At 42.2% G+C, this 13,286-nt stretch overlaps 1 protein-coding gene across 1 annotated transcript in view; it reads right to left on the minus strand.

Annotated features, from left to right (window-relative positions):
* PIK3C2G (phosphatidylinositol-4-phosphate 3-kinase catalytic subunit type 2 gamma) overlaps positions 1-13,286 on the minus strand; it is a 218,116-nt gene that overhangs the window by 167,673 nt on the left and 37,157 nt on the right. The window contains exons 8-10 of the mRNA XM_075599209.1: positions 8,925-8,995; positions 7,047-7,110; positions 2,564-2,686 (exon numbers count right to left, since the gene is read on the minus strand). Coding sequence (XP_075455324.1) covers positions 2,564-2,686; positions 7,047-7,110; positions 8,925-8,995 — 258 coding nt within the window. The remainder of the gene's footprint in view (positions 1-2,563; positions 2,687-7,046; positions 7,111-8,924; positions 8,996-13,286) is intronic.

The following is a 13,286-nucleotide window of genomic DNA, read 5'->3' on the forward strand; positions in this document are numbered from 1 at the left end:
TTATTTGTGGAATACTCTAAAATGGCTAGATCTGCATAAGGCCGAAACTACAAATAGCACAGACCGTCTGGCGATATTTTGGGAAAATCTTACTAATGTGATGACATTATAAGTCTTTTGAGTGTTGGGGAAACATTTCACAGAGAATAGAGTTTGGGGAAAAAAGGCTTAAAATTGTGCAAATGCATTTGGGATAGTTTCACCTCTACAGTTGGGTATGTTTCAAACCAAAAAAATGTTGTCTATTTAAAATATCTTCAGTTAAATATATTCTTGTATATTGTTTTTATTTAAAATCTGCAGCAATGTTCAAGCCCCCCCATAAAATAATGCTATATTTCTACTGGATTAGGCGTTGATTGTGCTATTCTAACACTACTGTGTATTAGTCTGTAAAATGCTGTTGAGTACTGTGCATTTACTAATTACATTATGATGGTGTTAATAATATCAGTGAGAGAGTGGCAAAGTAATGGCAACAAGAACAAGGCTTAAAACACAGTTACGAGTTCAACATATATCAAAACGTAAACATCAGCTGCCTTGCAATGTGTATAAAAGCTTTGGAGATCAGAGGAGTACGCTGCTCTCAGACAGAGGGAAGGGATAAAGGAGATACAATGTCACTGTAGTGTTCTTGTAAAGAGAGTCAAAATATTTGGTGACCAATGTGGCTCAAGTCACCTAAACACTGACTGAAGTATAATAACCCATTACCGACTCTTTATTCTCTAACACAGAACTAATTAATTACATTTAAGCCACAAACATGGTATAAAACCAGCATGACTGGGCTTCTAACGTAAACAAATCTTGATGACCTTGTTATTAGGGTTACATCCGAATCATTGAATATGAATTGTGCTGATAGCATTTTTGTTTTGCATTTCATTTGAATAATGCAGGACTTCATCAGCTCGTAAGTATAGTTTTGTATCCGTACGTGATAAAGTAATCCGAAACCTTTAAGAGACCAAATGAATTGAGTTTTTTTTTTTTTAATGATTTGGGAAATTACAGATGTAGCAAGACTTCCCGCCCCCTGCGCCGCGGACAAGCCAAAGTCTGCCGCGCCAGGGACAGTCTGCTGTGAGTCTGCAGCGCCAGGAACAGTGTCTGCCACGACCGCACTGCATTGCGTCCATGCTTCTGAATGAGACCCCCGTAATGTTAACCCTCCGGTGATACTAAGTATTATTACTCCTGTATATATATAGTGAGTTGAAACGCCAGGACGATATGCCATCTATGCATCTATTATCAAGCAAATGACAAGGACAATAGGCTTATTCTGTATCCACCTGGGCGGCTGTTAGGTCATTTTGGGCTGAAATTCTCCATTTCAACCAATGATCGGCTGTTTTTGCTGTTATAGAATAAGTCCCCGAGCCTGTTTATCAGGGCGATTTTCTTTTGCACAGGCGTTATTCTTTCCCTCTTCAATATACTGAAAAAGTCATTTGCAGAAGTCTTACCATCATCTTCTTCTTGCAAGGCAGGAAGATCATGAATACGTAGACTGAAGTTTATAATAAACAATGTACAAATAACAGGTTTCCATGAAGCTCTCAAATATATACTGGACAACTCTAAATGTGAATTGGTTAGCAGAATTCAGGCCACATCTTAGGGACTTTAACATGTGTAGCAATGACACCAATCTAGGCAGAGCAACAGTAAGAACAAAGAATAACCTTGGCACGTATAACCAGCTTGTTCAGAAGCTGCAGAAGCTCTCTGGACTGTGTTAATCTTTTAGATCCCTGTTATTGATGGTGCGTGATTGGATCCTGTCATCACTGTCTAAATTGTTATTTAGCGCCTTTTGTAAAAATAAACTGCTTGCTGAATCAAATAGATAATAGCCATCAGCATTTCAATGAGAACGATGAACTAAATCTGACCTTCTGAATTCACATGCGAGCGAAAAGCTTTGATTCAGCAATATTCCGAGAGACAAATAGCAATGTGAACTGAACATGAACTCAGTGTGTGTTTCTGCAATGAGTCCCCGCTGATCACCTGTTCTCAGGTGTGGCGAATACAGATGTACAGGTACTGTATAGTGATGGCTTCTTTACAATACCAGAATCTGACACTTATCTGAAGTACCTCGAATACTGCAAGTAATATCATGATTCACAGTTGCTCTGTTTGTAGTTTATTTCTATTAGTTGTTGTGCTGCGGAAATATTTTGCAATTATTCTATGAAAAATGAATGTACGTAATTCTTGTTGATTACAAATTTTATTTGCCACTGCACGCGTATTAAGAAGAGAATATACCTGCGTTTCCAGGTGTGTTCCACCAAAAGTTTCCTACCCACAGAACTTGCTTATGCAGCTTTTAATTGCCTCTATTCTTTCTTTAATTCTTCTGCAAAACGAGTGTTTCACTTTACACTCTATTGATATATACGGACACAGCACATACTGTATTTTACATTATTACAGTAATGTGTGCGCTACTGTGCAGCTGTCCCCGATAACCTAGCATTATCTGCAAAATATTTCCCACCCATTAACATACAAAAGTGGTAATAAAGGCAAATTATAACCTTACCTGGGCTGCTATCAAAGACGCAGTATTAAGTGCTCTTATTGCCTCACTTATCTCCTTGGTTTCGACAGAACGAAGTAGGTAGCATAATTCTTTAACTGCTTCAATCACGTTGCTGACATTTTGCTGATGACAAATAATATTTGGGTTCCAGTTAGATTGCACTATGCATAATAGATATGTCACAACAAAAATCTACATTATTAAAGCCATTCAACATAAACCTCAGTAGAACATCAGATCTTGTTACTTGTTATTTCGTTGTAATATTAGGAATATAGGAAGTCTAGCAGCTGTGGGATCCTTTGACACCGCAGTGGAAACGGCCCTGGTGGTAATTAAACTCTGCTGGAATAAAGTCGCCATTTCTGGCCAATAGAGAAAGATAGATGTTCAAAACTGCCTTGAGACTGAAAGACTGAAAACCCCGGGGAAATAAATCCATAATTACAAGATGGAATCATTTGCAGACTAAGTACAGATGTAGCCGACTTTCTGTCCCCGCAGACACGAGAAGAAAAGCAAAATGCTGCAGCTCCTGGGACAGATAAAATGGCGTTTGCTTGCAGGGGGCCCGGTGCGCTGTTGGTTGTGTGACTGGGTTTGTGTGAGTGACTGGGTGGGTGACTGACCTTGACCGGGTGGGTGCTGCTTCCTGGCCCGCCAGACGCTTCCCCTCCTGACCCTAATATACCCGTGGCTCCTGCCTTCTCCTTCATGGCGGTAGCCGCAATACGTGACCGGCACTTACCGACTGCATGCGCACAAGAGTCCTTACCGACCACGCGTATCCAGAGAGCCCTTGCCGACCGCGCATGAGCGATCGGCACTTTACGGCTTCTCAAGCGCATGAGCAACCGGCAAACACCGATCACACATGCGCGGTTGTCAAGCGCTCTCCCCACGTGCGCAGTCGGTGAATTGGTCAACCTAGCGAGCGGGCCCCTAGAGCGTGGGTCCCGGGCTTTGCCTGGGCTATAGCTACGCCCCTGATAACAATGTGATATTGTTATTTCATTACATTTTTCATTTCTACTGTTCCAAATGAAGTACATAATAGCATTAGACATGAAATGTATACAGATGTGATTATATAATATTAGGCAAATGGTTATGTATATTTAGCAAAAATAAAAACAAATAATTTAATTTCAGTACTCAGTATGTTTGTATATACTATATACCCCCTGAATACTTTTGTATACCATTGATGAGACATGCTAACCTGTCATTTCAAAAGTATTGGATACCACAATAAGGGTTTAAAGTGCCACCGCTTTTAAGTCTGTGCAGTATAATAACAAATATCACTATATATAAAGTGTGTGTATATATATACTGATGGAGAGGAGAGCCATAGAATCGCTAAAGGCCAACCACAACATAACAATCAAACCTGCGGACAAGGGAGGAGCAGTGGTCATAATGAACACCACAGACTACCTGCGGGAAGCACACAGGCAACTCTCTGATTCAAAGTATTACACCCAACTGCAGGAGGATCCAACTAAAAAATACATGCGAGAACTCAACAGGATCATTAAAACACTCCCGATCCGCACAAGAGAACAAATTCTGGACCTGATACCAGCTAACCCAAAACCTGGCACATTCTACATGCTCCCTAAAATTCACAAAGAGGGTAATCCTGGGCGCCCTATTATCTCTGGATCTGGCACACTTTCCGAGAATATTTCTGGCTGGGTGGAGGGCATTCTAAAACCACTTGTCAGGAACACACCCAGCTATATCCAGGATACCACCGACCTGCTAAACAAACTGAATGCCATTGGCCCCCTCCCAAAAGGAACACTACTAGCAACTATGGATGTAGAGTCACTTTATACTAACATCCCCCATGAGGATGGGATTTCAGCCTGCAGATACTTTCTGGGACCGCAGGAGCCACTCACAGAGACAGTGACTAAATGCATCGAATTTATTCTGACCCATAACTACTTCACATTTGGAAATGACACATACCTCCAGACAACCGGGACCGCTATGAGTACTCGGATGGCGCCACAGTATGCCAATCTGTTCTGCGCAAAACTGGAAAGTGACTTTCTTTCCACCTGTCATTTGAAACCCCTTACATACCTTCACTACATCGATGACATCCTCCTGATTTGGACCTTTGGCGAACAGGACCTCCTACAGTTCTATGACAACTTCAATACGTTCCACCCGACCATCAACCTCAAACTCACCCATTCCCCGGATGAAGTACATTTCCTAGACACCACGATTACTATAAAGAACAACCAACTACAGACTTCTGTATACCGCAAACCTACAGACAGAGCCAGCTATTTGAGGGACAACAGCTTCCACCCGACACACACCAAACATGCAACCATCTACAGTCAAGCCATATGATACAACCGGATATGCTCCGACACAGCAGACAGAGACTAGCGGATTAAAGCCTTGAGATCAGACTTTATAAACCGTGGATATAACCACAGAATTGTAGACCAGCAAATTCACAAAGCCACCAGAATACCAAGAAGTGATCTCCTTGAATACAAACAGAAGGAGACAAGCGACAGGGTACCTTTGGTGGTCACATATAACCCACACCTAGGAGCCCTACGCAAGATCGCCAGGAAACTACAACCCATCCTCCAGGAAGATAGAAGACTGCAACAGGTCTTCCCTGAAGCACCCTTATTATCATACAGACAACCCCATAATCTCAAGAATATTATGGTGAGGAGTAAAGTATTCAGCAGTACAGCTGAATGCGGGACAAAACCTTGCCAGGACCCAAGATGCAAAACCTGCGCAATGCTCTACACAGCGGACACAATACAAATACCACACAGGAATCGGGAATACAAAATCAGAGGAAGGTTCACCTGTTCCTCCAGCAATGTCGTGTACCTCATCATGTGCATGAAATGCCCAGGGGGCTGCTACTACATAGGTGAGACAGGGCAGGGGCTAAACAAGAGAATGAACCTGCATCGCCACAGCATCACACGCGGAACAAGAGACAGTCCTGTTGGCGAACATTTCTCTGACTCTGGCCATAAGATGAACGATCTGAGGGTTGCCATACTCAAAGGTAATCTTAAAAGACCGAAAGAGAGACGGTTGCATGAATACAAATTTATGCAACTGTTCGGGACACTTAGCAGTGGCCTAAACAGAGATCGAAATTTTATGAGTCATTACTGACACAAGTGAACTCTCTTCCCATGAGCGCTAAAGGCCATGTCTGTACATACTGTGCTATATGTATGCACACACAGCTGTCTCTCACACATACTAATACTCCTTGTTTTTCCATCCCTATACACCAATAGGGACCACAAAGTATCCACACACACTTTTAGTTGTGCTACAAACTCTCACATTTCCACACCCACCCACACCATTTATATCCACTCCCACTCCACACACACCTTTTGTAAAGCACTGTATATACTGTGGGCTCTCCATTCATTTTTATTCACACTGATACACATACACACTCTTTCATCACTTGCTTTCGGGAACCTTTTGACACCTCCAGCCATAAAACACATCCACACCGGGGGAAGGACCAGCACAGATAACATTCCAAGAGACACTGTTTTTAAGTATACCTTTTGCTTGCTTCATTCATTGTAACATCGCCGGAAGAAGAGATCTGTGTATCTCGAAAGCTCACACAAATTAAAGCATTTCGTTAGCCACAGAACGGTATCATCTATTTATTTTTTGATTATTGAAGCTTGGCTAACACGGTACTGATACCTCTACACACACACACACACGCACACGCACACGCACACACGCACACACACACACACGTGATAAAAAATCACTGGCACTCCAATAGAAATTCAATAATGAATAGGTGCATGTCCCATATAAATAATAAAAGTATACATTACCGCATAGCAGCAAAAAGGAGACAGCACTCAGGTGAATGTAAATGAATGTATTAAATACAGCACATAGCTCCAACGTTTCGATCCCACCCTGAGGAAGATCCCCCTGTGGGATCAAAACGTCGGAGTTATGTGCTGTATTTAATACATTCATTTACATTCACCTGAGTGCTGTCTCCTTTTTGCTGCTATGCGGTAATGTATACTTGTATTTATATATATAAAGCTGATTTTCTTCCGTGTTCATACCAAAATTTGGAACAATACCGCATCAATTCCAAATAATAATAGTTTATCCTTGTATCGCACTGATCGTGCATGCAGCGCTGCACATAGAATGTTTCCCAGCACCAATTCCTGCCCCGTGGAGCTTACAATCTATGTTTGTGGTGCCTGAGGCACAGGGAGAGAAAGTGACTTGCCCGAGGTCACAAGGAGCCGACACCGGGAATTGAACCAGGCTCCCCTGCTTCCCACTTCGTGTCGTTAACCAAGTTTAAAGCAGGTTTTAGAACATCATGGTTACATCAAAATATAAAAAGGCAACATATTCATTAAAAGAAGCCCGCTGTTTTCTATGCGAGATTAGATCATGTAATAATTACCTCATTACCCAGAAGATACTGCACTTGTTCCCCATACTGTGCGACAGCACTCACAAGCCGCTTTCTGAAAATGAATACAAGTAATTAGAATATACATCATGTCGTAGGCACAATACACTGTGTACTCATCATTTAACCACAACATATATTTCATTTTACTAATATATACCATGCCACAGATATGTGCAAATATGTTCCCCAAAAAAAAATTCTCTAAATATACAAATATACCCCTAATGGATTATTTCCAATTGACATTAAATTATATGCAGTGTATGTATTGAGCTAAAATCCAACACATTTGAACATCTTTATCTGTTTCGTTGCTATGAATTGTCATTCAGAAGATGAGGATAATGCAGTATATGGGGAAGTCAGACACCTTGGTTTTCTGTTAGGCCAGCACAGATAAAATCAGGTCACAGCATCCAAAGACATTCAATGTGTAAGGCCAGGTGCCCCGCTGGCTACTGCAGCGCCCACTGTGGCGGACGCTGCAGGGACATGAGCCGCCCCACAATGGGGCCGGGACCGCTGCGAGGGGGGGCCGCCGCGCTGCGCCGACAGTTTCTCCTGCTTTCAAGAGAATTGAGATCCGGACTCGCGATGGGGTGCTAGGCCACGCCCCCGGCAGTTCAGCCAATGAGGGCGAACCTGCCGGGTGACATCACGGCCGCGCCCCCATCACGCCCCCCCTGTCTTTCCCCCGGCAGCTCACTGCAGACCGGAGGACTCGGCTGCACGCGCCGCCTGCCTCGCAGTCGCGCGTGCAGCGCAGGCAGCGGGGCCGCAGCCTAAGACATTAACGGGGAGACAAAGCACTGTTATGTTCATATAAACTTCTTAATGTTATAGAGTAAAAGATTCACACCTTCATTCATATATGCTGTGAAGCAGCTTCCCTGTGCCGAGGAAGATGTTTGTCCCATTTACATTAGTGGAGATTCACAGCAGGCTAAATATGGGGTCTTACAGGGGTCGTTTACTGAAGTCTCCTAACTGCAAAACTCGGGCACAATCACCCTATTTATTAAAAGAGATCTCTTCAAGAGCAATTAGAGTTTATCCTTTAATAGATCTGGTGCAATTTATAGGCACCGTTTTTATCCTAGTTTTGATACTGGGAGAGTAGTAAAGAACCCCCTTAGTCTTTATGGGGATTATTCTCTAAGTACGTTATTGACGATCAGGCAAACGCACGGAAACGCCATGTGAATGGGAGTTTCTGTGTGTTTGTGCACAAACGCACTTTGGGCATAACAGGAGGGTCTCAACTTCAGTCCTCAAGACCACCCAACAGGTCAAAATTTTCAGGATACCCCTGCTTCAGCACAGGTGGCTCAATCAGTGGCTCAGTGTTTGACTGCATAACCTGTGCTAAAGCAAGGATGTGCTGAAAACCTGACCTGTTGGGGGGTCTTGAGGACTGGAGTTGGCCGCGTCTGCACTAAGTGGTCAGGAATCTTTTTGAGAATACTGATTTTTTTTATTGTGCTGAGATCAGCAATTTTGATCCATAAAGTGAAAGTGAGAAGGTGAGAAGATTAGAATGTACAGAACTTATCTAACTTCTTGTGGGTGCTTGTGTTAGGAAGATGTGCATTTTTTATACCATTAGTATCCTTATGCCACCCTGCAGTGTATAAAGCTGAAATATAGCTCCTCGTCTTTGTACAGATACAAAGAAGAACATGAATCAGTAATATTACATCGAACAAGATAACATATTAATTTCAATAGTGTTATGAAATTTGAAAACCCTTGGAGACATCACTGAGAACACAGCTTAATTGATTGGTTTCGTTTAATTTTAGCAGCATAACCTGTCAAACATCAGATCAGAAAACAGAGAAAAGTTAAAGTTAATTAATTTCTCACTTAATTTCTTGCCAGTATTGTGCGTGTTCCAGAAGATCATCCAAGTTGAGCTCGCTCTTATCATCTTCACACTGAAATCATCAAAAGAAAAAGACAACATGACATTACATACACGTGCCCACACACTCTTATATAGGCTTCGAGAGAAGAGATGTGCGAAGTCACCCACATTCAGTGCATCTACTGTACAGAATGTCTCACTAGGTCTAGGTTGCCCTGATGTAATACTGCCACCAGGTTGGTTCCATCATCTCCCATCACTAGCCCAATCTCCAGGTCCCTCAGAGAAAGCCAAACCCCCTTTAATGTCAAAACAACATTAGGTGCTCTGTGAGCCTTCTGATCAACACCCAGGGTATTTACAGTAGGTGCTGCTGCCCCCCTTACTCTTAACATCAGTACTGCCATCAACCCCTTTCACCACACCATCTTCCATGTCATGAGAGAAGAACTCACACCCAATGGGTGGTAACAGTCACATAGTCCCCCCTGACATGTTCACTAGTTTCCATGTTGTGAAGTGCCCCCTTTTACTGCGTAGAGACCGACCCACTAGTTAAACCAAGTCTTTCTATTTAGTGGAAAAATAAGCCCTAATGGGTATTTTCAAGCAGAGCCGAAGGGCACATCTTCATCATGATCACCTCCACCAAACTCTCTTAGTCACCTGATTGACAAGTACCAGGAATTGAGCCTACCCCAATTGTTCTATTTCTTGTCATGTAAGCTGACAGGGTGACCGCTTCCCTGTCCAGACCTCACTGTTGCTGTCCGTCTGCTCACCCTGTTTGAGCTACTAACAAAATATTCAACATTATCACCATGCTCCTCCAGCTCAATAGTATGTGTTTTGTAATATTGGGTGCTGCTATGAGGTTATGATTGTCTCTCCACTCCCCCCGTGGCCATTACTATGGCCATGCCCTCCTGATGTGGATGAAAAATGATGTGGCCATGGCTTTTTTTGAAGTGCACAGCCCCCTTTATCACAAAGGGCATTAGACTTATCAGTATTGGTCTTATGGAAATATTTTATGAGGTGTGACTCATTTAAATATACTTTGCATATCTAATTAGCATTTTTCTGTGCTTGTTTTTTTTGAGCCCAGGTGTCTCTCCCTATTTTGTTTGAGAAGATACACGTGTGATCAGGGAGCAGCTCAAAAGTATGTGACAGTTATGGCTCTCATCAGCTGGTTTAGCTCACACTGTTAGAGCTGCTGTCTAGAAAAGCAGTGGTTGTGGATTCTAGTCCTGTTGCGTCCGACACCTTTCCAGTCACTAGGTGCCTTAGACATCAACTCTACTGTATTTAGTTGGTATGGAAATCCTTTTTGGAAATTTGGGATGTGACTCATTTAAATATACTTTGCAAAGTCATTAGCATATCTCCCAGCCAGGCACTTCAGGTGCTACAAACACTGGACAAAAAAACGTAAAGAACAGGAGACAAGAATGAAGAACCTCTTAGATAACAGAGTGTCAGGAGACGTGAGCCATATAGTAGCTGCTGCAGGCGAGTGTGTAGCAATAAATCCACAATAAAACAGGGACAAACAGTGGGACGGGAGAAACAAGCAGCCCCACGGCTGAGACTAACGGCAAAACACAACACCAGAGGTCCCCTAGTGTAATGAAATACTCCTGTAGATGTGCAGCAATAATAGAACAGTCTTTAGGGCATGAAACGCAGGTACTCACGAACCCATGGGTTAAAACGTCCCGACATCATGTGCATCCTTCAGGCAGAGAAATCAGGTAGGCAAAAATAGAGAAAGGAGCACAGCAAATGAAGAAAACTGGAGGCAAAAATAGAACAATAACAAAAATGTATTGAGGCAAAAAGCCGAAGGGTTTCTCCTTTTTACCCATTAGGCTTTATGCCTCAATAAATGTTTGTTATTTTCTATTTTTTGCCGGTAGTTCTCCATTTGCTGTGCTCCTTTTTCTATTTTTGCCTACATCCAGTGGGCTTCTTTTTCAGCACAGGCAACTTGAGACACTGCTCATTTGAAAGTCAGTGTCTCTCTCGCTCCCAGAGATTGATTTGTGGATTTCTGCAGCTGAAAGGAACTGCCCAATCTGTGGTGGATTAAAATTAAATTAATGTAAAGAGTTTTGCAAGGATGTTCTCTAATTCCGTCCTCCCCAGGAGCCTCCCATTCTTCATAGATTTTATTGCTTTTGCCACAATTTCATGTAGAAGTCATCAACTCTCTTTAGGATACTGTAAGTGCACCGTCTAATATTGTTGATCCATTATCTTGTTTAAGTGCGATGATTGGCTTCTTCCCAACCATAAATCACTGCTTCGTCTTCTTTAAGCCCTTATTATCTTCCATAGTCTTCTTCACCATATCACAGTTACATTCTCTTACATCTTCAGTTATATGTTTACGAATTCTTGCACATCTCCACATATTAAAATCTTGTTTTTTTGTTTTGGGATTGCTTCATTTCTAGTCGTCTCCAAATAATTGTTTTGTCTCATCAGATATTTTCTTATCCTGTTATTTGTTAGCAATTTCTAGTGTTTTCGGCGCTTTCAACTACAATCTTCATGAGTTGTTCATAATTGTTTGTTAACGTGTCTCCATGCATTTTGAGCAAGCTGAAGCGATTTTTCAGTTCTAGTTGAAATTGTCTGCTGTTATTCTTGAGGTTATTGACGCTGATTGTTTTTGGCTTTTTAATCAGTTTCTTCTTTCCATCTTCAGATTCAGATGTAATTTGCTGTGATCCAATAGGTGATCACTTTGTGGTGTGTAAAAACAATTAAGGACTGTGTAGTCTTCAATCACCTGTTTCTTGTAAGATACAGTAGGGACAAGTACATTTCATTCTTGATTCATTTAGATTCTTTTTGAAGAAGGAATTCATGATGTAGAAGTTTTCACATTCTTCACATTTTACCAATCTGTCTCCACGTTAAGTTCTGTTACTATAACCTTATTTACCAACTGATGCTTCGTCTGCCTGTTGGGCACCAATCTTTACATTAAAAGCTCCCATAACAATCTTGGTGACAATTTCCTTTGTTGTTAATTGATTGATTTCATGGTAGAATCCTCCAGCTTCATTGTCTGTGAGACTTGATGTTGGAGCAGACACTTGGATTATTTGAAGCCTGTATCTCTTGGTCACCTGAATGAGGATTCTGGCTGCTCTTTCTGACGGGCTTTCATACTCCACAAGGTTGTTTCTCCATCTCTTGTTAACGATGAAGCCTACTCCACTGATTCTTCTATTTTCTGCATCTCTGTAATAGAATTGGTGTCCGCTTTTCAGCTCCATGAGGCTTTCCTCTTTTCTTCTTACTTCACTAAGGTCAAAATGTCCCATTTAATCTTCTCAAGTTCATCTTCCAGTTCTTGCAGTGACAGCTTTCGTTTAACTTCCGGGGATTCTTAGCACCCTCTGCCTTCCTGAGCGATCTCAAGCCCACGGACAATTCAGCCCCTGTAGAATGAGGCTCATTGTTTTTTGATGTGTTCCAGTACCTTTCCCTAGTGCCACTATACATCTTTCGGAACACTGTTGCCACCTTCCCGCCACTTTGAGATCAAGATTGGAGGGAAGGATATATCACACACACACACACACACACACACACACACACACACACACACACACACACACACACACACACACACACACACACACACACACACACACACACACACACACACACACACACACACACATACATATAAGCCCCTATGTTTTCAAAAAAGGTATGTGCCCAGTTATTCTGAACAATACATAATCTGGAACAAAAAGATGACTAAGGAGTTATTGCCCTTTTTTGTAACAGACACTGTATGATCCCTTTTAAAAGTGTAATGTAATGTTACTGCATTGTATATAAATGTTGTATTACATGAATATACAGAGGATATTAGGGAAACTACAGCCCGCATGTACCTCTATGTTTGAACATGTGCATTGGAGATATACTCCCAGGTGGTATTTTCTGACTGCCCGTGCTTTATAGATACGGAAGCCTTCAGGACTAGACTGACAACAGTAAAGTCCAGTTAACCCTACCAGGCTCTGGCCTTACCCAGTGGAAAGATGCTGATATTACAGGAGTACACAGTCATAAGACTCCCATAAGTATAGCAAAAGTGCAAAGCTTGTCTTGGGGTAAATCCCAACTAGACATGTTAGACGAATCCAAATAAAAGAGGGCCCAGACCAGCAGCTACAGGACCAAGCCTGGATAGCTACCAGGAACCGCTAGAATAGATTCAAGATGTTAGTTGCCGGGACAAACCTTGCACCTTTTTATATAGATAATGTTGGAGGGGTTTGGACGGGTAACGCAGTAGGCCTTACAAAGCCTGGGACCCCAAGTACAAA

This window comes from Ascaphus truei, chromosome 5 (genome assembly GCF_040206685.1).
Source record: "Ascaphus truei isolate aAscTru1 chromosome 5, aAscTru1.hap1, whole genome shotgun sequence".
Taxonomy (NCBI): Eukaryota; Metazoa; Chordata; class Amphibia; order Anura; family Ascaphidae; genus Ascaphus; species Ascaphus truei.